Source organism: Symphalangus syndactylus, chromosome 6 (genome assembly GCF_028878055.3).
Source record: "Symphalangus syndactylus isolate Jambi chromosome 6, NHGRI_mSymSyn1-v2.1_pri, whole genome shotgun sequence".
Taxonomy (NCBI): domain Eukaryota; kingdom Metazoa; phylum Chordata; class Mammalia; order Primates; family Hylobatidae; genus Symphalangus; species Symphalangus syndactylus.
In genome coordinates, this window is record NC_072428.2 from 65,027,507 (window position 1) to 65,055,019 (window position 27,513).

Consider the following 27,513-nt stretch of genomic DNA (forward strand, 5'->3'; position numbering starts at 1 on the left):
AGGTAACCATCAGGTGATGGTCAGGTGGTTAACTGCTACTCTAAAATAATAATTGGTCACAGTCAGTGATACAGGAGGTAGAAAGAAATTGTTTAGGCAGATAGTGAGGGCAAAGAGTCCTTGGCAGAGCTTCCCTTCTAGCAAAAAGCAGCCCAAGAAATTATTTTTCTCCTAAGAAAGAGCAGCCTAAAAAATCAAACTGAAAACAAATCAGCAAGCTGGAAACTTGCACAGGGGAATGCTGGCAGCTGTGCCAATAGAAAAGGGCTAGCTGGGGGCCAGGCACGTCCAACATGGATGTTCCATCTTCCCTTTCTCTGCTACCACATGTACAGGAACAAAGAAACGGGTAACATGGCATAGCTCAGGCAGACAACCTGCCTGCATAATAAAAGATTAGGGAGGGGGGTACAAAAAATGCATGCCCTGTGCAAATGGCACACCTGGTCTAACCAGCTTTTTGCACCCTATGTAAATCAGACACTGCCTCCTCACCAGCTCATCTGTAAACCCCAATGCATTTCACCACAGATCTAGCAACCCACTTTTCTGGAACCCCTTTCTGCAGGAAAGAGCTATTCTCTTTCTTTTGCCTATTAAACTTCCACCCTCAATCTCACTTTTTGTGTGTCTGCATCCTTGTCATCTGTGAGACAATGAATCTCAGTTGTTACTCCAGACAACAAGGCCATTTCACCAGTGTCAGGGAAATGCAGCTTCCCAATAAATAGCAAAAACCTGACACTGGTGATCAGCAGCTTCCTGACAAGATCTTAGGAGCTGGCAGAGTGAGCTCAAAGATGCACATTAAGAGGCAAAATGGCATTTTAACTGGCATATGACCTTCTAGGGACATTGGGCTGGTAGGGGAAGAAGGCCTCACACGCAGCACCTGCTCCCCTCCCAAGTGCTGACAGGCCACTGCACATGTGGACAGCCCACCCCGAGAGAAGAATCATGGGAGAAGAGATGCAAGACCCTGAAAGGACGCCAACAACGTATAAAACCCCAAGTCAAAAGATCAAGCCGTGCAAGTGATCTCTCAAATTGCCCACTTGGCCAGCTTCCAGGTGTATTTCCTTTCATTCCCACTCTAAAGCTTTTCAATAAACTTTCACTCCTGCTCTAAAACTTGCCTTGGTCCCTCCTTCTGCCTTCTGCCCATCAGTTGAATTCTTTCTTCTGAGAAGGCAGGAACTGTGGTTGCTGCAGAACCGTATGGATTCACCACTGCTAACGAAAGTGTGTTGGTTCAAGACTTTCACCCCATGTGTCCCAGATCACTCTCAATTTCTAATTATTATTTGTTAGACAAAGTGACATCACTAATGTAAACCAAAAATAAAATTCTAAGCCCCCCTACCAACCGAATGGACCCCTCCTCCAATCCTAGTGCATTCTAAAGTAAACCCAAAACACTAGTTCAGGCCATAATGGGAATGGGTGGTTGGACATGCTTCATTAAACCCTCCCCCTCCCGTTGGAATTCAGGCACAGCTGACCAGCATTAACATTACAACAGAAGACTGACAAAGCTGACTATTTAGAGTAATAAAATACCAACATGACAGACAGCAGGCCCTGAAAGAAATTAAAGCATCTTACCCCAAAATATATTTACTTGACATAATTTGAAATGGCCACGCAAGGCTTTCTCTTACGGGGAAAATCTACATTCTGTAGAAAATCCCCTCCCCTTTCCAGGCCTTTTTCATGATCCAAGAGAGAATTAACTAAGAGTCTGGCACCTTTTAAAGTCTGCTAAGAAACATTTACAATCTATTATTCGCTGTGAAGCCTGCGGCCTGCAAGCTTCACCTGCCTACTAAGAACCTGGGTCTCCACAACCTCTTACCTTAACCCAGGCACTCCCTTCTATTCATTCCAGGTCTTTAGATAAACTCTTTCAACCAATGCCAATCAGAAAGTCTTCGAATCCACCTACCAACTGAAAGCCCACCCCCAACTCTCTTCCAGTTGTTCCACTTTTTTGGACTGAACCAATGTACGTCTTAAATGTATTGATTGATATCTTATGTCTCCATAAAATGTATAAAACCAAACTGTAGCCTGACCGTCTTGGGCACATGTTCTCAGAGTCTCCTGGAGCTGTATCGAGGGCCATAGGTTTCATATTTGATTCAGAATAAATCTCTTCAAATACTCTACAGAGTTTGACCCTTTTTGTTGACACTAACTGCATTTTAAAGATCTCTTCTCAGCACTTTGAGAGCCTAAGGAAGAAGGATCACTTGAGCCCAGGAGCTTGAGGTTGCAGTGAGACATGATAGCACCACTGTACTCTAGTCTAGGTGACAGAGGGAGAACCTGTCTTAAAAAAAATCTCTTCCCAGCTTGACTTTAAACTTTCACAACAACATGTATACTCGCAAATTTCCTCTGTCAACCACAATCTCGAACAATGTGTTTCTCTTTGTAGCTCTTCAACCTTTTATTAATGAAGTGTTCAACAACACTGTGCTGGACCTTAGCTGCTTTTAAGTGTCTCCTTCAGTCTGTTAAATAATTTAGCAAATTAACTTCTATTACAACTACCGAGAGGCAGGGTGGTATAATGCTATTCTTATTACAAGCCCCTCACTATCTGCTGTGTGACCTTGGATAAGTTATTAATCTCTTTGCCTACAATTTCTTACCTATAGAGGTAACAATAACATACTTTGTATGGTTATTTTGAAGACTGAATAAATTAACATATGTACAAAATTTTAATAGTGCCTAGAGTACGGTTCAGTAATAGCTATTTTTATTCCTACAATGACATTGTTCAGATCATTTTCATATCAGTACTGTGAGATATTTCTACCTTTCTCCATTTTATAAAGAAAAAAAAAAACCAAGGCTCAGAGAGCGTAAGTAATTTCCTAAAGTTCACAAAAGAGAGAGTTAGTTCTCTTAGATGCCAAGTCTGTGCCCTTGGCCATACCAATATAACATTCCATTTTAAAGAAGCCAGATAATTTCACTATCAAAGCATTAATTCATTAAATCAAACTGCCATCAAATAAACCTGAGTTAAATAAACTTTTGGCCATTGTCCTTCTTAAAGTATCTGCAATAGACATTCAAAGACAGGGAAATATCAGTGAGGTCGGTTGTCAGAGAAAGCTTCTGGTGGACTTGGGCAGGGTTTTGATATTTGATTTTTTCTTACATTGAGCCTCAGGTTCTACAATGACCTACTTCAAGGTCAACCCCAGTCTGGTTTTCAGCTGTAGTTTGGCTTGCAAATTTCTTCTCTCAGTATTTTTGGGGGCCCTTAGGGCAAACTGCTAAAGCACAGACCATGACTCCCTTTTTAATAAACCCAATTACAACTCATAAATGGTGACATGCATCAGCAGAACAACCCTTGGGGGGGTGTTTCATTAACTTGATCATGTCTGGGCCTGACGGCATGTGCCTTGCGTAGACAGCTAGCTTTGTTAGCAGTGGCTGTATCTGTTACCAAGTTAACAGGTGGCAGCTCAGTTTATTGCCTATATAATAAGCACACTAACCCAACCACCCATTTCTATGGGAAGGCCTTCCCAGAATCATAGTAGGTTAGGTTAGAAGAACTAGATGATTTAACTTAGTTATTTAGTTATTTATCACTTGGGGAGATTTTTTTAACATCACAATTCTCATACCCAGACTCAGACCCATTAAACAGGAATCTTTATTTCTGGGGTTGAGGCATCAGTCTTTTTTTTTTTTTTTTTTTTTTTTGAGATGGAGTCTCACCCTGTCACTCAGGCTAGTGTGCAGCGGCATCATCTCGGCTCACTGCAACCTCCGCCTCCTGGGTTCAAGCGATTCCCCTGCCTCTGCCTCCTGAGTAGCTGAGACTACAGGCGCGTGCCGCCACCCCCGGCTAATTTTTTGTATTTTTAGTAGAGACGGGGTTTCACTGTGTTACCCACGATGGTCTCCATCTCCTGACCTCGTGATCCGCCTGCCTCGGCCTCCCAGAGTCCTGGGATTACAGGCATGAGCCACTGTGCCCAGCCCGGCATCAGTATTTTTGAAGCAGGAAGCAATTAAAATGTGGGGGCAAGGTTGGGAGCCACTGCTTTGAGACATCAGCAAAAGTATTAGTAATTTGCTTTAAAAACAAGAAAACCACGAAAATTTCCCGAGATTGTTTTTAAAGAGATAGTGATTATAATAGGCTATTGTTTATTTGCTCCTCTCAGCATGCCATTTGACCTATCTGAATTTGTTATTTCATTACTACTTTTTCTTCATGTGACACCTCATTAGATTGCTAATGTTTGAGTTTTATGCTCCTGAGTTTCTAAAATAAAATTCTTGGGGGCAAAATATCATTTAGGGCACTTGGTAGAAATTAGGATAATCAAAGTGCATTTCCATTAATGTTGTTCGTGAAGAGGCAACTATACTTTGTCACCAAAAGTAAAGTTCATCAAAGTTCATCCAGCTCTTCATGTATTTAAACAAACTTGGAACTTCTAAGTGACAACTGAGGGGAAGTAATTTAAGGCTGAGATATGATACACTTAGAAAAGGAAAGACACAGCTGGGCATGGTGGCTTATGCCTATAATCCCAGCACTTTGGGAAGCTGAAGCAGTTGGATCACGAGGTCAGGTGTTCAAGATCAGCCTGGCCAACATAGTGAAACCCTGTCTTTACTAAAAAGAAAGAGAAAAAATTAGCCGGGCGTGGTGGTGGGGCACCTGTAATCCCAGCTACTCGGGAGGCTGAGGCAAGAGAATCGCTTGAACCCGGGAGGCAGAGGTTGCAGTGAGCCGAGAGATCACACCACTGCACTCCAGCCTGGGCGACAGGGCAAGACTCTGTCTAAAAAAAAAAAGAAGAAGAAGAAGAAAAAAAAAGAAAAGAAAAAGAAATACACCAGAGGGAAGTCAGTCACTGAAACAAGGTAGCTGCAAGGTTGCAAGGTAGCTGTCTGATTTCTTGGAGAAAAATACCTATAGTAACCCTTAAGAACTGGCCCCTAAAAAATATCAGTGTCAAAAAGTCAATTTAAAAGCCCAGCAAGGCCAGGCATGGAGGCTTACACCTGTCATTCCACTACTTTGAGAGGCCGAGGTGTGCAGATTGCTTGAGCCTGGGAATTCGAGACCAGCCTGGGCAACATGGCAAAACTCTATGTCTATGAAAAATACAAAAATTACCTGGATGTGGTGGCACGTGCCTGTAGTCCCAGCTACTTGTGAGGCTGAACTGAGATGGGAGGATTGTTTGAGCCCAGGAGGTCCAGGCTACAGTGAGCCCTGAAGGCACCACTGCACTCCAGCCTAGGTAACAGAGTGAGACCCTGTCTCAAAAAAGAAAAAGAAAAAAAAAAAAAAAAAAAAAGCCAAGCAAGATTTAACAACGGAGAGATAAAATTATAAATTACCCTAAGCATCACATAAAGTTCCTGGGGCCCCAGAAATATGTTTTAGTATTTGCTTTTTTTTTTTTTTTTTGAAATAGAGTTTTTAGCTCAATCCAAATATAACACTGTTACAAGTGAGGAAAGTAATATAAAAATGTTAAGCCATTTCTCTTTATTACTCCATTCTCATTTCCTCTCCTTGATTTTTTCTCAGCTGTCACTCTTCCTGTTTCTTTTCACTCAACTAGCCACTGTCCTCTCTGTCATCATCTATGACTGCCTACATTTTCTTTCAAATATATATTTGAGAAAGAGAAAAGCATTTGTAAAGGACCAAACTTTGAAAAGAGCACTTATCCATAAGCAAGTTCAACTACAAAGAGCCAATAAATTGGGCACCCCACTTTTAGGTGGTCACATGCACATTGATCCACATGATCATGTAGATTAAATTAAAACACACATATTTACCTGATGAATTACTTTTTCAAATAAAAATTCACTCTATTAAAACAGTGAAATGCACATAAACAATTGAGTGTAACAGTGAAAAAAACTTTTATTGAAATCCCACTACATGCATGGACTATGGCTATTTATGGAATTTATTTATTTTATCATTATTATTATTATTTTTTGAGACCAAGTCTCACTCTGTCAACCAGGCTGGAGTGGTGGGGTCTGATCTCGGCTCACTGCAACCTCACCCTTCTGGGTTCAAGCGATTCTCCTGCATCAGCCTCCCGAGTAGCTGAGATTACAAGCAGGCATCACCACGGCTAGTTAATTTTTGTATTTTTACTAGAGACAGGGTTTCACCATTTTGGCCAGGCTGCTCTTGAACTCCCTGACCTCAGGTGATCCTCCCACCTCGGCCTCCCAAAGTGCTGGGATTACAGGCATGAGTCACCATGCCCAGCCTGGAATTTAAAGATAAGTAAAGCACAATTATATCTGGAGAATATCAAGTACTAAGAACTATTAATAAATAGGGAGGAATATGGTAAATACTAATTTAGGACTGTAACAATGGCCAATGGCCATCATTTGTTGAACATCTATTATGAGCCAAGCAATGTCTAAATATTATCTCTAATGCTTACAACCAGTGGTTTCTGAAAATTTTTTAGTGTTCCTATCAATAAAATGTTTGCAAGCGTGCTCCCTGATATGTGCTAGTCTGTAGAGATATAGTATACTTATACAACTGTAACAATATAGTGTTTTATATATAAAATGTTGAAATTAGAAATGATGGAAAACTATAAAGGCTAGCACTTCATGGATCAGCTTCAGCATCCCCTGGGCAGAAGCTCCCGACATTGAAGAATACTACTAACATGTTGTTTGGTAGAAACCGCTGCTTCTCCTCAATATTCATTACCCCTTTCTTCCATAATAATGGGATCCCTCACTTTTATCTGAGCCCATGGCATCTCAGAATAAAGGTTATATGGCTCAGTCTCCCTTTGCATCTAGGAGTGGCTTTGTGCCTAATTTTTGAGGTATGAGGGAAAAATAATGTTTACAACTTTTCAGACATTGCTTTAAAGGGATGAACAATGTCCATCTCTGTACTTCTTTTAACCTGCTATTTAGCAGGTCATCATGGTGGCAGGCCTCTTGGACTATGTGTGCAAGGGCAACCCCCAAGGGTGGCAAAAAAGAAAATAAAAGGTACGTGGGTCCTTTTAAGACCTTGTGGAGCAGAATAGACATTCTAGCTCTGGACAGCTAACCTAGGGACTGTCATATATGAAAGAAATACATTCCTATCTTGCAAACACATCATTATTTTGGTCTCTGTTATATGTAACTGAACCTGTCTCCTAAAGAATACATCATGCAAGATAGTTATTACTGTCTCTCCTTACACCTGAGGGAAAAGGGTCAGAGAAGTTAATTTCCAGTTATCCAGCTGGTGTATGGTTGAATCAAAAGATCCCAGACTCCATTCTCTTTCTACTAAAATAACAATCTCCCTTGATTGAAATACTGTGGAATCAAGGAGGAAGGAGACATTAATATGACCTGGAAGGATTGATGGGGGCTTCCTGATCGTGCTGGCATTTTATTGAAATCTAAAAGATGGGAATGGAGGAAAAGGCATTGTGGACTAATTGAACAGGGTGAACAAAGGTAAGGATACAGGAAAATGTAGAAAAGGCTCAAGAGCAGCCTGTGTCAGTTGTTCTTAGGTGATCACTATTAAGTCTTTGCCTTTATTCAATATATATTTCAGGGCACCTACTATATAGCAGATAAAAATTAAGACCTAGAAATAGAGTGATAAAATCAGATCATAATTTCCTAGATATATGAGAAGATAATGCTACCAGCAATGCCTACATGTTAAAGTCCAAAGCCTCTATCAAGCAAAAAAGGCCTTCACAATCAGACTCAACCCGACCTCCTATTATGCTACTGCTCTGTGCCTCCATCTGGATGAAACTCAGGACATATGAGTTGCTGGACCTCTGACCTTTGTACTTGCACTTCCCTCCTCTTGGAATGCCTTTTACCTACTTTGCCTAGAAATGTCTTTTTATTCTTTAAGAGCTAGACAAAATTCTACCTTTCTCTGATTCCTTGAAATAGGATGGCTTGTTATTATAGTTTCTTCCCTTCCTGCCTGCCTGCCTGCCTTCCACCAGTCAGTAAAAATGTGCAGGGTTTTTGAGGTACAACTGTGGGAAAGATAAAGCAATATTTTCTTTGTGCCTCACGAAGTTTACATTCTAGAGAGAAAGATCAACTATTAATGAAATAGCTGCAATTCAGTGTGATAACTGCTTTGAGAGGAAGAAGAGCCTTCAGGGGAAGCTCATAATAGGAACTCTACCCTGAATCTTGCTTTCCTAGAAGCAGCATTATTTAAGCTGAACTCTTTAGGATATGTAAGAATGAGCCAGGCAGAGATAAGCAAGGGATGCTTAACAACATGTGCTTTTCACCATGCATTATCCATTTTCATTAACATGTCTATTCATTAGACTATGAAACAGAATGTGTTTAAAGGTCCCAAGTGATTTAAAAAGAAGAAAAAAAAAAAAACCCACCAGGATTAAACACGCATTCAGATTCATGCTAAACGTCTTATCATTGTGCCTTAGATATTTTTATTTTGTCCTTCCTGTATGCAGTATTTCCTACTTAACTTTCACTTCCACTTCAGTTTAGCAACTAGGGCTGCTTAAGGTCTCCCACCAGCTTTTAAAAATGTCTTGTAAATTGTAGAGCAGCATCTCTCAAACATCAGCAAGCCTAAGAATCACCTGAGGTACTTTTAAAAACACAAATTTCTTGGTTCCACTCTCAGAGATTCCGATTCTATAGCTTTGGTGAGGAGCTGGAGATCCCATGATTCTAACAATCTGACCTGTGAGACCTGATGCTGCCAGTTCACAGACTGCACCGTGAGTAGAATTATGCTGGAGAATCCACACAAATATTTTTCAGGATTATTTCCCCCTCGTTCTTCAAAGTGCTCTGCTAGGTTACACTTCTTGGAACAAGAGTGGTTTCTCTGCCCGGGTAGATGAGGCTTTTATGGGAACCCCTTCAAGAAAGACGGGCCAATATTGCTACTTTCACATAACAGTCACATTCTTTACTTGGACAACCGTTTTATTTTCCCGTTGGCTCTCACTGTAAGTCCAAAATGACAAGCTAAGTAAGGGCTTCCCAGTAAATGAGAAGTTATGAGTACAGTAGTCAACAAACTGCCCTCTGCAAGGGTAATGCGAGGCAAAAAAAAAAAAGTGAATTAGTTTGTGAATGGTAAGTAGGTCAGGTCTTCTGTTTTTTTTTTTGTTGTTGTTTGTTTGTTTGTTTGTTTGTTTTTGACTAGGCTTTTAAAAAATCATCCCAATCTAAACAAAACTTTTTTTTTTTTTTTTTTTTGAAATGGAGTCTTGCTCTGTCACCCAGGCTGGAGTGCAATGACATGATCTCGGCTCACTGCAACCGCTGCCTCCCAGGTTCAACTGATTCTCCTGCCTCAGCCTCCCAAGTAGCTGGGATTACAGGCGCCTGCCACTGCGCCCGGCTAGTTTTTGTATTTTTATTAGAGACGGGGTTTCACCATGTTGGCCAGGCTGGTCTCAAACTCCTAACCTCAGGTGATTTTTCCACCTTGGCCTCCCACAATGCTGGGATTACAGGCATGAGCCACCGCGCCTGGCCAAAATAGGAATTTTATAATTTTACAATAAGAAAATGATGAATCACTGAACTTTTAAGAAAGCTTTCAGTAATTGCTGACATTTGCCTCCATGTGTATCATGTTTAACAGTCTTAAAAGTTAAGCTTTTCAGAGCCATGATATGGAATTATATGGAATGAGCCAGATACGAAATAATGGACAATTCCATATCTGCATTGTTTAATACAATACCCATTAGCTCTACTGGCTACTGAGCACTCGAAATGTGGCTAGTGCAACTGAGGAACTGAATTTGTAATTTTATATTATTTTATTTTAATTACATTTAAATAACCATATATGACTTATAACTACTTTTTTGGAAAGCACAGATCTAGAAAGTAGGACAACATAGTAGTTGTTCATAGTGTGTTCAATTTGTTGAATTAAATAGAGCTCTTTGCCTATAGATGTGTATATGTTTAAAGTCAAAGACTTAGAAAACGGCAGCTATCTCAACAGCAGGCCAAAACATGTAGTGAAAGAACAAAACATCAGGATCTAAACCAAAAAGCAAGTTTGTTATTGAGCAGTGTTTCTCAAACTTTAATATGCATAGAAATCACTGAAGTTCTTATTAAAAAACATAGTTTCTGATTTAGTAGGTCTTTGGTGGAACTGTAGATTCTATTGCTTGCAAACTCCCAGGTAATATCACTGCTGCTAGTCCATGGGTCACACTCTGAGCAGCAAAGGTCTAGATGTAGGTAAGCCATGGACCTACATAACTGCTACTGGCTCAACCCCTGAACTAGCAGTGGCTTCTCATTTTGACTCGCCAGTTCAAGATTAAGTCAGTGAAATGTTTTATTTTATCATAGATACACCCACCTTACCCCCAGTCTTATGAATATTCATTAAGCCCCTTCTGCATACTAGGATGAGTATTCATAATAACCCCTGCATGGCAGGTAGTATTATTCCTGTTTTATATATAATGAAATAGAGGCTTAGAGACGTGATGTCACTTAACCAAAACTCAAGAAAAGAACTAACAGGCAGAGGTGGGTTTACAACCCAGTTGTGCATGAAGCCAAAGGCTAGTTTCTCTCTTTATACTCTCTTGTTACTCAGAGTATGATGCATAACTAAGCAGCATCAACCTCATCTGGCAGCTTATTAGAAATGCAGACTGATTCATCCTAGACCTAGTGAATCAGAACTTGCATTTTTTTTTTTTTTTTTCCTGAGGCAGAGTCTCGCTCTCTCACCCAGGGCGGGAGTGCAGTGGCACAATCTCAGCTCACTGCAACCTCCGTCTCCCAGGTTCAAGTGATTCTCCTGTCTCAGCCTCCCAAGTAGCTAGGATTACAGGCACCCGCCACCACACCTGGGTAATTTTTTCTATTTTTAGTAGAGACAGGGTTTCGGCATGTTGGCCAGGCTAGTCTCAAACTCCTGACCTCAGTTGATCCACCTGCCTCGGCCTCCCAAAGTGTTGGGATTACAGGCGAGAACCCACCTCTTGCTTATAAAGCAAAGTAACAAGCAGTTAAGAGTAGGGATTCTGCTGATTGTGGCAGTTGAGAAATGAATTTAGATTGGCTAGGTTTGACACCAGAACAAATATGGATAGCTTTGCCTCTGTTGCTAAATGCCTATTGCTTCACAGGAGTAGTTTAGACAAAATGAAGCTGTTTCCTGGTAGGTAAGGATTTTAAAATTTGGATACGACTGCATTCCCAATAGATGAAAACATTAACAATATAGTTTTAACAATGTCATGGGAAAAACCACAAAAAGAAGAAAACGTTTGTTGAAAGATAAATGTACTAAAATCAGCAAATTCTTCCAAAATATCATACCATTATTAATTACTGCCAGGATGGTTCAAAGGAACACACATATTTCTGCTTTCTTTCCCATCAGAGGCAATTCTGGAAAATGGTCCAATCAAAAGTGAATCATAGCCTAAATCATAAGAATATGTTATTTACATTCAAATAAATTAATGTCTAAATGTACAGCCCTATAACAAGTGCTTGGTCACCTCACTTCTGTAATATGGCAACTTCCTTCACAGAGAGCTCTTGTCCTCAGCTTCCTGATGCTGGAATCAATCAGCAGTGCCATTTAAATGTTGCTTAAAACATCTCTTAGACACAAACCCATTCTCTGGCTCCTGAATGAAGCTCATTGCTAATTCAATTGTGTCTCTATGTCGCTGAACCCACAGTCTCCTTTTTCTTGTCACTGACACTCATGTGTTCAGCCTTTTCTGATTCATTTTTTCCCTTTAGTTCACTCTCTTGTCCTTGGCCCCAGAATCATAGTTTTGTTTGCATCCAATGGCCTTTTCACATTGAAAGCACTCTATAAAAATGTTGCTGATATTATATGATATTATAATTGTCCACAAATAACTTTTACAGAAATAACTTTCTTGGCAGCCAAATCCAATGGGGGATACTACTAAGGACCCACTCATATTCTTCGTAACCTAACTCTTCTTTGTGTTCTCTTTTTCTTCTACTTTTCTCTCTCCCTTACTTTCCTAGGAGGGTTTTCCAAGCAAGAGACCTGTAATTTCTGCCTTGTCTTCACTATTATTTCTACCTCTAGAAACAAAGTTTCAGACAACAAAGTGTCTTATAGGAAAGTAAAGTCATTGTACTGCCAATACTTGCTAGATGTTTCTTTTACTTCTCAATATTTTCCCTTAGACAACATACAAAAATCTACACACTCACTCTCCCTATCAGCTGAACCAGGTCCCTCTGACACTTTGTTTAGTGCCATTGACCTACCAATATAAAGTACAAGATTTTTTCTTTTATATCTGGTTTGTTTTTATTTTTTATTCTCATAAAGGGACATACACAGATTCTTAGCCCTTTATTTAAGGCCCTGATGTACTAGTTTATTGTTTAGCAAATACTCACTCTTCCCCTACTTTGAGCTTGGCAACATGACTTATTCTGGGCAATTGGGTGTTGGTGGATGTAAGGTGAGCAGAAGCTTTAACTGTGTTTGTGTCATGGGCTTGATTTCTTGTCCTTTGACTATCACAATATGAATAACATACCCTGGATAGCCACTGTCCCACCTCCTGGTCCCCAGAATGAAACTTCTGAAGCAGAGATGCCCCAGCCAACCTGGTACAATGGCACCCCCCTCGCCCCCTTATTCGTGGTTTCACTTTCTGCAGTTTCAGTTATCCACAGTCAACCATTGTCTGAAAATATTAAATGGAAAATTCCAGAAATAAACAATTCATAAGTTCTAAATTGCTTGCTATTCTGAGTAGTATGATGAAATCTCTCACTGTCCCACTCCATCTCTTCCAGGATGTGAGTCATTTCTTCGTTTAGGGTATCTGTGCTGCAGATGTTACCTGCCCTTTATTCTCTTAGTAGCTGTTTGGGTGATCAAATTGACTATCCTGGTATAGTAGTTTTTGTGTTCAAGTAACTCTTATTTTACTTAATAATGGCCCCAAAGCACAAGAATAGTGATGCTGACAATTCAGACATGCTTAAGAGAAGCCCTAAAGTGCTTCCTTTAAGGGAAAACATGAAAATTCCTGACTTAAGAAAAAAAAAAAGAGACAACATTGCATGATGAAGTTGCTAAGATCTATAGTAAAAATGAATCTTTCATCCATGATATTGCGAACAAGGAAAAATATAATCATGTTAGTTTTGCTGTTGCACCCCAAACTGCAAAAGCTATGGCCACAGTGCCTGATAGTTAAAATGGAAAATTCATGTATATAGGGTTTGGCATTATCTGCAGCTTCAGGCATCAACCAGGAGACTTGGAATGTATCATCCATGGATAAGGTGAGACTACTGTATTCTGCAGCCTGAAGCAGCTGTCCTAGCTAACTGATAGAGAAGAAAAAAATGCTTATTGCTACTGATATTTTTGGTTGTGGTTACACACTAAAAATTGACAATTACATGAGGTAACAGTAAATGATAGATCAAGCACTACCATTTACTAGTTGGGATAGAAAATCCATCTTTAAAATGAAAGGCTTTTGTTCATTGAACTCCAAGTTATTTAACAAGATTGAAAACTCACGATTCTCAAGTATACCTCTCTCAACAATGCATTTCTATAAAAGAGGTCAGAATATTACCAAAATATAAAACGAATATTAGAGAAGGTTAGAGCAAAATAAAAAAGCATTCTAGAATCTCTCTAATTTTATTTTCTAAAGCATAAAGAATACCATTTGTTAGGGTGCTGTTCATTATTGAACTCTAAAGTGTCTGCTGAAAGGAGAGGAGAGCACAATGTCAGTTGGTTGCAGAGTACCAGAGAGTAAAGCATTATTATCTGATTGAGTCAACCTTCAGGGAGCTGGATTCACAAGCAGGTTCTAATCACTCTGAGCTCCCTAAGAACAAAGTACTTTCAGTACCTGGCATGAAACAATATTCAACATGTAATGGGGAAGAATAAAAATATTGAGCAAAAAATAGAAACTAGAGAGTATTGAAGTGGAAAAATATCTTTCCTTGTTTCTGCTTGGGTGATTTTAATTTTCATATAGGGATTCCTGCTTTGCATGAGAAGCTAGACTATGTCACATTTAAGGTCATACCCAACCCTAATATATCATGACCTCATGTAAGACAGAGCTTACTTAAGGCATTTTCATGTAAGAACCTCAGTGACCCCTTCATTAATGCAAGCTCTAATATCTCTTAACTTACCTTCCTTAATAAAAAGAAGTCTTTTTAAATATATTTTGTACATTTGTTTGACACTTACACAAAAATTCCCTTTGGCCCTAGAAATTTCCTGTAGCTATTCAATTGTCATTTGCATTTGTGCCAAAGAATCATTTTCACAAGAACCATTTCTATCAAAAATCAAATTTGCTAATCAGCAAAATTAATACATGTACTTGCAATGAAAAAATTATTTTTTAGAAAGACTTCAATATATGTTAAAGCTTGGCATTCTGACAATATTTTTAAGAAGGAAATGTCCTTATGCAACATGACTAAAATGCCCTAGGGAACTCTGAAATCGTTTTTTCATTAAATAGAGCTGAAATTATGTGAACAACTAGAACATGAGGAAGAAAAGAGGAAAACAAAGTATAGAACACTGGGGAATGAGAAAATAGACTGTGAAAGGAACAGTAATTTGTTCAAGGTTACCCAGTGAGTCAGGAACAAAGGGGATAGTTGGGACTCTGCCAAGAACCGAAGCTTATCCACATTAATGAGTATGCACTAAATCTGCTATTTTCAATACATAATGTATTCATGTTTTTTCTACATCAGGGAAGATATTCATATTTACCATCCTCCTAGAATTTAGCATGTTTTACCTCCTAAGTGTTTATTGTTTTCAAAAAAATGATAAATACTTTAGCTGCTATCAACCAGAAGCTAAGAAAATCTCTGAGGCAGGTATTATAAGTCCTGTCTTATAGGTTAATTTAGGTGCATAGAGATTAAATAAATTACTTAAGAACATACTACCATGATAATTGGGACATTTTCATCATATCAAGCTGCTCACAAACCACTATAAAGATTCTTACCCTTAAAGAAGCACAAAGTGGGTTACGTTAAGTATGAAAAAGTTGATTAGGCCAGGCACAGTGGCTCATACCCGTAATCCCAGCACTTTGGAAGGCCGAGGTGGGCAGATCACTGAGATCAGAAGTTCAAGATCAGCCTGGCCAACATGGTGAAAACTCGTCTCTACTAAAAAGTACAAAAAAAAAAAAAAAAATTAGCCAGGCATGGTGGTGCACTCCTGTAGTCCCAGCTACTCAGGAGGCTGAGGCAAGAGAGTCACTTGTACTTGGGAGGCAGAGGTTGCAGTGAGCCAAGATCAGGCTCCAGCCATTTGTACTCCAGCCTGGGCGACAGAGCAAGACTCTGTCTCAACAACAACAACAACAACAACAACAAAAGATGATTAAAAATAATTTTTGAAGGACTCAAAGTCAGATACAAACCTGATATCTGGAAGAATGGGAAGAATTTTGATGAATTTGTTATTTGTGACTGATTTTACTAGCTAATCAGTTGGGATACCAATTGAATATGTCTACAAAAGACCCTTAGATCTTACTGATAAATTATTTCTACATGAGGGTATCTGGCAGTTACATAACCAGAACTCTAATAGGAGGCTTTGAAATAATATAGATCTACCACAAGAAAGTGGTCTTAATTACAAAATCAACTCTCTGTGCTCCAGGCCTACTTCTTGAGAGCACTGCTCACATACTTTGATAATGGCTATAGTGAAGAGATTTTTTGGAACATATGATTCCTTCATGTATACATGGATCCCTGTCCTGAATATATTGAAGCTTCTGTGACAAGTTATCTCTCATCCAAATCTGCATGTATCAGGGGAGTAAGTAAGGAAACTATGTTCCCAAGCTGACAGGCAGAAAACAAGGGAGGGAAGAAAGAAACATAGGTAGCAGCATGTTAGAAATTAAATAAGACTTCTAACTCTACAGCCAGGCTATCTGGATTGACACTTGACTCTGCCTTTTACTGTGAGTCCTTGAACCAGTTACTTGACCTCTTTATGACTCATTTTTCCCAACTGTAAAATAGAGAAATTAATAGTACCTACCTCATAGGACTGTTATGAGGATTAAATGAGTTAAAATTTGTTAAGTGCCTACAGCAGTGTTAGGCATACACTGTTGCAGATGTTTGGTAAGTAAAGAAAGGTAGGAAGAGTGAGAGAGTAGTGGATGTATGTGCCTTTAAGACATTGCTTTGTTTGCTTCTGCAGAGCCCTTTACTTTCCAGTGTTGGGGCCTCTTGGTTCCTTCCAGTAAGCCTAACCTTGTTTCCGGTCTGGTCCCAAACTCTTCTTGTTCAGAAAGATTTAAGAAGCCCTAGTTCAGTAGTTCAGGTGATTCAGCATTAAGTCAAGCTTGCTGTTATTCTTGTCCTGACCCTGTGTCCCAGTTTTCTTATAATCAAGTCCCAATCTTGTACTCCAGTTCTGACATTCTGCTCCCCTGCGGCTGAGTCCTGGATTGCAGAACCTGCTCAGGACCGCCAGTTCCTTTGAGGTAACATCTCTCAAAAGGCAGCCTATGGACTAGACACACTTTGTTTGGCAGACACAGTGTTTGCACTTTTGAAAATTAGTTGCCTGTATTTAGAAATTGCAAACATGTACAAATTTCCATCTTATTTTGTAAAATGATCTGGCACCAGTGGATTCCAAGTGGCAGTTGCTCTCTTTAAATGGCCATGTGCTTTCTATTCCCCACAGGCCCCACTCTGACTGCTCCATTTGTTTCTGTGATTTGCTTGGTCATTGAAGGGATTTGAGGCTGTGGGCTAAAACTGAGAAGAGCCAGTACTTACCAAGCACTTACTTTGTGCTAGGTACTGTTCTAAGGGCTTTATGTGCTTTACTTATTTAATCAAAGGCCAGGAATCTGTTTGTTGTTGTCCATTACCTCTGTAGCCCTTCTTCTCAGCTTCATACCCCCTGTCTAGCATGCATCTGTGGCTGTCCCATCTTCTTTGATCACTATCCTCCACTCATCAGCTAGGCCCCACTCACGAAGCCTTGTTGGATCTCCATAATGTCAACCACTCACCCACATTGTGGCCTATAGCTGGTCTCCAATCTTCCCTGCCCAGCCAGACTCTATCTTCAAGAACTTTCGCCATCATAGTGGTTGTATTACAGGTACAGAATCCTAGGCTTCATTGGTTTGCTTGATCCTATTATCTCATGCTCCATGCTTTTATAAAACCATAACTTTCATTATATATAGATAGGCTCTACTCTCACAAAACTTTTGTCCACTTCTTATTAGAAGCCCAATAAAATCCATAAAAATATTTATTGATTACTTACTTTAGGTTCCAGACTCTGTCACAGAAATTGACTTGAATATTCCTCTCATAAGAAACCCAAAGAAGTTTGCTCGTGTCTATGAGCAATTCAGTCTCTTTTCAGTGAGGCACTTAGCAAACTAACACTATTTAAACAGTGTTGTTTATTTTTGTTTCATAATGGGCCCTTGTGTTTTACAAAACATGAATGAAAGAGAGAAATATTTGATGACTAAGACAAGATTTAGAAATTATTAAAAGAAAATTTACAAAACTACATGTCATTCCATAAGATTATTTAGTTTGGGTGAAACTAAATGTGAATTGAATTTAAATTCAACCAATTAAGTTCTACCACAGTTTTAAAAGAAGGTATTAATGAAAAAGTTACTTACATAAGGAATTGTGTCCAAAGTATCTGTGTTGACAATTATAGGAGCAGGACTGGCCTGAAAAAGGAAATAGAAAAAAAAAATTAAATAATGAATAGTGTATTCTGTGACAAATTATTTCTGTTAGCTTATTTAACAAAGAGCTCAATAGGCATTTCTCGAGGACCTGTACAGGCACTGTGTCAAGTGTTAGTGGGGTAAATAAAATGACTAAGAGTTTCTGTACCTTCCCCCACCTCAAATATTTGTTTGTTATATTTACCACATAAAGAAATTAAGTAAGCATCCATATAATTTACATCCATTTTCTCTTACATTCTACAAAACAGTGTAGGAGGTGCGGATTTCCGCTATGTGTAAGGCAAGGATTTCTAATAAATTGGGTGAGAGTTAAAACTTATATCTTTTTCTTTTTTTTTTTTTTTTTTTGAGACAAGAATCTCGCTCTGTCACCCAAGCTGGAGTGCAGTGGCGTGATCTCGGCTCACTCAGCCTCCACCTCCTGGGTTCAGGCATTTCTCCTGTCTCAGCCTCTCAAGTAGCTAGGACTACAGGCACGCACCGCCATGCCCGGCTAACTTTTGTATTTTTAGTAGAGACGGGGTTTCCCATGTTGGCCAGGATGGTCTTGATCTCCTGATCTTGTGATCTACCCACCTCAGGTTCCCAAAGTGCTGGGATTACAGGCATCAGCTACTGCACTCGACCTGTATCATTTCTTTATGAAATGACTTTGCTAAAGGAATTTGATTTCTCTCTCAAGGAAGCAAAATTAAACCTAAACCAATATTCATAGTTATTCCCTTCAAACTGCCTTTTGAGAGTATGCTATATTCAATACAAAAAGGCTTCACTTATCAACATCTACGTTTACACATTACGCATGCTGTATCCTGTATTTTCTTTCTTTCTTTTTTTTTTTTTTGAGACGAAGCGTTCCTCTGTCGCCCATGCTGGAGTGTGCCGTGGTGTGAACTCGGGTCACTGCAACCTCTGCCTCCCCGGTTCAAGCGATTCTTCTGTCTCATCCTCCCAAGTAGCTGTGACTACAGGCATGTGCCACCATGCCCAGCTAATTTTTGTATTTTTAGTACAGATGGGGTTTCACCATATTGACCAGGCTGGGCTCACCTCCTGACCTCATGATTCGCCTGCCTCAGCCTCCCAATACAGGCTTGAACCACCACGCCCTGCCATATTTTATGATTTATGCACCTCTAATCATAAACCTTAGAAATCTCTAGATAGAACATTAACAGTCAAATATAACAGAAAACCATATTGGATATGTTCAACTTTCTTTTTTTTAAAAAAAATGTGCGATTTGCAGTAATTCTCTTTAAAGTTTAGCGGGAATCTGTGTAAAACTGATATAGGAGTGCTACAAGGCAAATCACTAGAAAATAAGAGACTGCAATCTCTATTTGCATCCCCAATCTAACTTCATGAATACTGAGTAGAGCTATCTTTACTTTTTAGTTTCTAGAATTTTCACAACAAATTTCGCTTTATCCCCCAAAGGATCTTTAATCTTTGCCTCAAATTACAGATTTCATTTAGATAAAGGACATACTTTCATCTTGATCAGTAGAAAGCTCTTCTATACGACATGGTGGTTTTGGAAAGTGCTCAAATTTTGGGATATTTCATTAGCTGTGCCCTCTGGAGTTAACGAAGTTAACAGCTTTTTAATGTCAATCTGTTCTGTGGAATCCTAATCAAATGATAAAACAAATAGCAATCCAGCAGGTTTTACAAAACAAAATTTCATGTCTTTACCGAAAACGCTGTGCATGGAAAACACAACCTTGGCATACATATCTATATAATGGATCAGCTAGTCAGTCATAATATTTTCATGATTCTCAATGGGACGTATCTTGTGGGTAAATAAAGACTCTGGAGAAAGACAGTTTTTACTGGATCTCATGAAAAAAATAATGAGAGGCATGTAGAGAAGAGAAAAAGTTATGAGGTTTGCAGTCAGAAGACATGGGCTCAAGGTTGGTTTAGGAACTTTCTGACTGTATGATTTGGGGGCTTAGTAACTTCCTAGTGGTGTGATCTTAGGGCAAATCCACTAACCCTGTCTGATTAATTTTCCTTCCCTGTAGATTGGGGATAGTAGTAACAACTTTCCAAAAAGGTTGAAGATCAAATGAGGTGATATAGTTGAATGTGCTTTGTAAAGAGCACATTTCAGAATTAATGTTAAATATTATTAGTAGTAAGTGTCTCTTAAGATAGACTACTATAAAGATATATTGTTGGATGGCTTGTAAACTGTTTACACTGCAGAGATCTCAATGCTATGTCAGTGGCTACAACTGCACTAATAAGAGGCCTGTTTAGATTGTGGTTCTAAAACAGCTCATGTCAAAGGCAATAATAACAATAATTACTGATTATTAAGTATGTATTACCATTTATTAAATATATACATAAGCATATATATCCTCATTTAGTCTCCACAAAACCATATTGATAAGACATTATTATCACTATTTCTATGTTACATATGAGGAAAATGAGGCTCGGTGAAAATGAGATTTGACATTTGAATATTGTTTTTTCTGACCTCAAAATTCATTTTTCCCCATTAAGCTGCTTCATAATCCCAGGATCTAGGTGGTTCTATCACAAGAGTCTTGCAGTGATATGTGAGCCCTATACTAGAGTACCATACAAGAACTAGACAAAGCAAAGAACACCCTGAAGGCAAAAGATGCCGAAAGATATTGCAGGTTAGATGTTGAACACAGTCTGGTGAAGCCTTAGTATGTATTTTTAAAAAGGTTTTTAGTTTTGATGACATCTCTCCTATGCTTTCTGTTTGGTTTCCATGACTCACAAAAGTATGCCTCATATCCAAGACTAGACTGAAAACTCTCTGAATATAACATGTGATTCTTGTATTTCCCCATATTTTCTAGTATAGCTTTGATTAATAAATAGGTATTAATTTGATTTGGGGCTTGCATCCCATCTTTGCTTTTTTTTCTTATAGATTATAATAATGTGTTGTGGAAATAAATTTTATACACAAGCCTATTTCCTACGTAATGCCATTTAAAACTTTTGTATGTTTATTTTGCTATTTTTCATTTTTTAATGTAAATTTGGTCTTTCCAAGAAGACTATATGTCTAAAAATCGACAAGTATTGTATACTTTTCTAGAACTCTCCACAGCACTTGGGTATAGAGAAGGAGCTCAAAGAATACTGAGAAATACTTAGAATTTATTGACTAAATGTAGTGATAAAAGTATAGAACTAGGTATAAAGGAAAGTAATATATCTTTACGAGCTTTGTAAAGCACTTCTAAAGAACTGGAACCCCAAAGTCTCATGACATCAACAAGACTGTAACTACTTTTCCAATATCCAGTATCACTTTCTTTCTTTCTTTGGTTACTATTACTTAACTAAATTCAGTTTTTATAAAATAATAATTAATAATTTCATAACTCTAGGATGTGGAGTCTGTGAATGGACTCAACTTGAAGTAGAGAACAAAAACTTAAAGGATAAGATCTATGTTATGTGGAATCTATGTTATATGGAAAGTTTATTATTCCTTCTTGGTGCCAAAAGGATCCAGAAGCCACAGTTAATACCTACCTCTCTAAAAGTCATTAAAAATGCATTAACAAACAAGATTGTGTAAAAAATAAACATACACCACATACATCTGACATTGGTACCGCCCTGGTGTGACTGCCAAAGAGATGCCATGGTAGGCTCTTCTGAATGACACACTAACCCACTGTGCTGCTACACCAGGCTCTCTGAAGACTCTCCCACTGCCCTGCTCCAGGACCTTCACAGCCCACTCCAGACTACACAGAACGTAGATGAATTCCAAGCATGGCCCATGAGTGTGCTCTTCTCACCAGCTGGTAATTCCAAATCTTCCTTTAGCTCATCTGGCTCCTGATTCTTTGTTCACTTTTACAGTCAAGAGAAGCTATGACTAGTTTGATCTAGTTTGTTTCTGAGTCTTAAAAACCAACTATCCAGTTGCTTTGATAGTTCCCACCAAGTATTTTCTCCACACTTCCCACTGCCCTGCCATATACACCCTCTTTATTTTATTATTATTATTATTTTTGAGATGGGGTCTCACTCTGTCACCCAGGCTGGAGTGCAGTAGTGCAATCTCAGCTCACTGCAACCTTCACCTTCCAGGTTCAAGTGATTCTTCTGCCTCAGCCTCCCAAGTAGCTGGGATTACAGGCACCTGCCACCAGGACCGGCTAATTTTTGTATTTTTAGTAGAGATGCAGTTTTGCCATGTTGGCCAGGCTGGTCTCAAACTCCTGACCTCACGTGATCCAACCGCTTTGGCCCCCAAAGTGCTGGGAGTACAGGCGTGAGCCACCACATCTGGCCATATACTCTCTTTCTTCCTTTTGGATATCCTCTTTAATTGGATGCCTAAATCAAACTGGTGACTCAGCAGATTCTAGTGTCCTTCTTTAATATGCCTTTTTCCATTAACTGGAAAGTGATTTACGAAAAATCTAGAACAAAATCTTTTTTTATACATCTAGGCAAGATTTTTGAAACTATAAGGGATGAAGAAAAAAACCTCTTTCTTAAGTAAACCAAACTATGAAGACTTTTTTTTGTGTTGTTTGCCTTTTACAAGACATTCTCTTTCATGCACAGAAAGCCAGTTTTCAGCATAAGGGACTAGTACAGCTAATTATAGAGAGGCAAGAGGCAAGAAGCAAGCAGAAGGAACACTGATATAATTTAAACGATTAGATCAAGTTATTAATAAATGTCAGCCACCTTCCTATCCTTGGGCTTCATATGACATACAAATGTTCTCATATTTCATGAACAATTTTGTTTATACTAGTAATAGATATGCTTTTTTTTGCTTGCTTCCAAGAGACTCTAAATAAAAAAGAATCTGACAAAATGAATGCAACTTTACACAGGAGTTCATTGATTCTGACTAATGTGGTTACCTTTTGATATGTGTTAAGTGTCAGATATGGGAAATGCCTCTGACATATGTGGACAGGTGGTCATGAAGCCAACTATGGTGAAGAAGCCTCCTCAAGCAAGGTATTGGCAGGAAATGTACAGTAGCTAGTCAGCCAGGAAACACTCTCACGAAGCTTGGCTCCGAGAAGTGTAGGCTAATCAGTGGGAAGGTCAAAAAGACTTAATCTAATATCTAGACTTTTAAGAAGCAAGGTAGAAAAGGAGAGAACTAGATCAGCAAGAAATTAACAGTAACACTCATGGTACTAGGAACTATGCAGGGATTTCAACTGACCTGGGACATGCAAATGGAAGGCAGGTGATTGTCATTATGCCAATTTAAATAGGTGGCAAAATATTGCAAGAATAACATGTGAGCTGTTTTTGGATACCTTTGGCTCATCTTATCAGCCTTACAGGACAGGATTACCGAGTGGGCAAGATTTCTGTCTATTTAGAGGGACACAAGCTCTATAAATGACTTTTATGTATGGTATGGCATGACATTTTGAAACAAAATGGAAGCCACTGAAAGTTTGAAAATGAGTCCTGTATGTGGGTATATGTGTGTGCGTGTGTATGTGTGTGATTTCATTATGAGAGTTGGAGATCCGAGAACTTCAAGGTAAATATTAGCTGTTTTAGACTGGCAGCTACAAGATAGCATGCTAGCAAACTTTTTGCTTCACAACTCACACAGAAGACTTCCATCAGGATGAGCCCCATTCAGACCATATGCTAATCCTGGCTAGGGAAGTAGAATATTAGGGTTACTACCCACACACCCCATCAACTTTGAAGTAAGACATTTAACATTAAGTACTGGATTAGATATGCTGAGTGTTGAACCCAGGATAACTGTATTGTGTATTCGATTTTTCCTTGTAACCCTCTATTATGTTGGCTTACTCTGGAAAAAAAAAATGTGGCATGGTTGGGGGAGTGACTTCCGCCTTCATTAACTGAATCACATTTTAGTTCTCCACTGGAACTGAAACCCTGTCTTACCTCTCCTTCTTTTCCACAATCTTTTAGGCTGGAGTTCCACATCTCTAGGTGCTGGTAGGACCCTATTTGGAGGATTTACTTGGAACCTACAATTATTACTACCTGAAGATTTGTAGTATTATGACCCTGCCACACCTAAATCCCCTGATATATTAATACTGGGACAGATAATAATAAGAGTATGTACTTATATAGCAAATACTTTATGTAAATTAACTTATTTAATCCTCACACAATTCTATGAGACAAACTCTGTTATTCTCAAAGTAGATCTGAGGAAACAGAGGTTAAATAACTTTTTCAAAGTCACAAAGCTGGTAAATAGCTGGTAAATCTTCAAACCCAAGCAACCTGGCTCCAGAGCCATATTCTACTGCCCCTTAGAATGAAAACAGATTTCACCAGTTATCTCTGGATTCTATTTTTTCTTTTCTTTTTTTTTTTTTTTTTTTTTTTTTTTTTTTTTTTTTTTTTTTTGAGATAGGATCTTACCTTGTCATGCAGGCTGGAGTGCAGTAGTTCCATCTTGGCTTACTACAACCTCTGCCTCCCAAGCTCAAGCCATCCTCCCATCTCAGCCTCCCAAGTAGCTGGGACTACAGGCGTGTACCACCATGCCTGGCTAATTTTTGTATTTTTTATAGAGACGGGGTTTTGCTATATTGCCCAGGCTGGTCTTGAACTCCTAGACTCAAGTGATCCACTTGCCTCAGCCTCCCCAGATGCTGGGATTACAGGTGTGAGCCACCGCACCTGGCCAGATCCTAATTTTTACTGTTGATCAACAAGTTACAAGCCAGTTCAAATCTAAACTTATTTAACGTGCCTTGATCTTGGCTGGCCCAGGAACCTTCCCCACCTTCCTCTGGTGTAGTTGCTGAGGCCCAGTGTGTCATGAGAAGAGGCCTGTAGGAGGCATGCCTAGGAAAAGGCTGATGGCCCCAGCATACCCAGGCTGACTGATTCAGGCATTCTTTGAGTAAGCCCCAAATAAATTGGTAATTGACTGACTAAAGACACATCGATGGTTGTGTGAGAGAGGAACAAAATAGGAAGAATAAATATATTCTAGAATCATAGAACTTTTAAAGCTGAGATCTTAAGGAACATTTAATTACACTCTTACATTCTATAAATATGAAAATGAATACAAAGAATATGACATAACCCAGATCTCACAATTACATAGTATCAAAACTGAGGATAACAAGAATAACAATAATAAGGTATTAAGCATATATAAGGTGATTATTATGTTTCAGGAATGCTATAAGTACTTTAAGATATATGAATGCATTTAATTTTTACAATGTTCTAAGGAAAACATTATTGTTCCCATTAAAAAGCAAGAAGGAAGGAATGAAAGAAAGGAGAGAAGAAAGGAAGAAGATCCCAATTGACCAAGTCACTTGCATAAGGTCACAAATCTAAGAAGTGCCACAAGCAGTTTTTAAACCCATGTCTTTCTAACCCTGGAGTCCATAATGGTAACTCCAACATCTGATTTTTTTGCCTGAGTTTTTCTAGGCGACCAGACTGAAAATGCAATTATTTTCTGCCTAGAAAGTTGTTAGTTTCTCTTTGACAGTCTGAAGAGAAATTTATCACTGTTCTGACTTAGATTCAATTCCCCAATTATCAGAGGTTTCTGGGTCCCTTAATGTCTTGCAAACCCCCACTTAAAAATGGGACAGTGCTATTTTCCATTTAACCTATTTCTCAAGAATTTAGCTGACTAAAGAATACATGTGTAGGCCAGGAACGGTGGATCATGCCTGTAATCCCAGCACTTTGGGATGCCAAGCTGGGCAGATCACTTGGAGTCAGGAGTTTGAGACCAGCCTGGCCAACATGGTGAAACCCTGTCTCTACTAAAGATACAAAAATTAGCCGGGCATGGGGGTGGGTGCCTGTAACCCAGTTACTTGGGAGGCTGAGGCAGGAGAATGGCTGGAACCCCCAGAGGTGGAGGTGGCAGTGAGCTGAGATTGTGCCACTGTACTCCAGCCTGGGAAGACTGTGTCTCAAAAAAAAAAAAAAAAAAAAGTGTCTTAGGTTATTATACTTATTACCGAGATTATTTTTTGCTTTGCTAGATTTTCTTCTCCTCTTAAGTTCCTTCTCTACAAGACAACTAAGTGGGTGCAGTTGAATCCAGCCCAGCTCTAAGTCATCACTACTAATATCTTGTAGTGGCTTTGGCTTGTCACCTGCTTTGCCCCTGCTCTACAGAGACATAAGACAACTGGACTTATTGAGGCAAGAACAGTGCTGAATAAACTATGTGAGTGCCTGAGGGCTTGGTTAGTTCATCCTGCAGACTGTGGCAGGATGTCTAAAGGAAGCAACTTTGGAGGAAGCTAAGATTGTGGTCCCTTTCCCTAGCATTTAATAAAATGCCTGGATGGTTACCTACCTAGCTTAACATCAGCCTAGCTCAGAAAACAAGGTAACAGGAAGGAAGTTTCATGTTTTGGCTTGAAATCAATTTGACTTTGCTTACCTGAACTCTTAATAATAAAAATAATATTACCCTCACTTTCAGATAAGAAAACTAATAATGTTAAGTAACTTCCCCAAGGTCATTCAGCTGGTAATAGCAGGACCATGAGTCAGACAATGGTAGCCTGGCTCCAAAGTGGATAAATCCTAACCACTGCAATACATTTGCTTCTGCACCCTATTAAGATTTGATAAGTAAAGTCTGTCCTAGTCAACACAATTTGTCTTACTTATCCTTGAAAACTCACCATTAGTATTTTTTATCCCCTTGGACTAGAGAGTTATCTCTGTTTGATCCTCCTTTAAAATACAAAGTAGTAAAATATTTTGCAGAAAATAAATTAATATCCTATAAATATCCTAAAGACCTCAGATAGGCTGAGTTGGTCTTCCCTTTTTTCCCAGTGCAGAAATGATGGGGCAGCCTGGAGAATGAAGCACAGAAAATAGAGACCAGTAGATCCCACAAAAAAATTGAGTCATTAGCTCAAATCTCAAATGTGGTTTAGTCAATGTGCCCCATGCCAAAGAGAGTTTTCTTCACTTTATAAATCTTTTCTAGAATCAATCTTATTTGAAGAAATGGGGATTGCTTGAACTGTTAGTATGAAGATTCTTCAGATCTCCATCCTGCATGCTCGCCATATACGTACTTACACTTAGTATAAAAGGCTAAAATAAATTACTCACTAAAACTATATCTACAGATCAACACTGAAATTCAAACTGGCAATTATATCGACCACCAATGTCATGCTATACAAAGTATATCGCACACATTCAATCATTTAACTTCCATAGTGAGAGGAAAGGGAACTAACATTGATTAACCAACTACCTACTGTGTGCCAAGCAAATATGGTAAGCTTTTTACTTGTGTTTTATTGTTTACTCCTTACAGAACCCCAGAAGGATTGATGGAATTTTCCTTTGTCTATAGGTAAGTAAACAGAGGCATAGAATGATTCTGTGAATTTCTCAAAATGTCAGACGGCTAAAAGGAGGCAAAACTGAGATTCAAACCCCGGTGTTCTGACTCTAAGCCCCTTGCTTTTCACCATTAGGCCATAATGCCTCAAACCCCACTGATTCACACCGAGCTTTTACAAATCTAACTGCTTTATTTATGCAAATGATTTCTGAAGATCCCACAAAAAATGGAGTCATTAGCTCAAATCTCAAATGTGGTTTAGTCAATGTGCCCCATGCCATAATAACCATACCTACTTAATTCACTGATTCA

General features: G+C 39.0%; 1 protein-coding gene across 21 annotated transcripts in view; it reads right to left on the reverse strand.

The window, feature by feature from the left end:
• DLG2 (discs large MAGUK scaffold protein 2) overlaps positions 1–27,513 on the reverse strand; it is a 2,194,174-nt gene that overhangs the window by 778,828 nt on the left and 1,387,833 nt on the right. For 20 of the 21 annotated variants that reach the window (XR_008658315.2, XM_055281255.2, XM_055281254.2 and 17 more), the window contains one exon: positions 17,766–17,819. The exons of the other annotated variant lie outside the window; for it this stretch is intronic. Coding sequence is in view for 19 of the 20 variants with exons in the window: in XM_055281255.2 (XP_055137230.1) it covers positions 17,766–17,819 (54 nt within the window). In the remaining variant the exon portion in view is untranslated. The remainder of the gene's footprint in view (positions 1–17,765; positions 17,820–27,513) is intronic. 21 annotated transcript variants of the gene reach the window in all.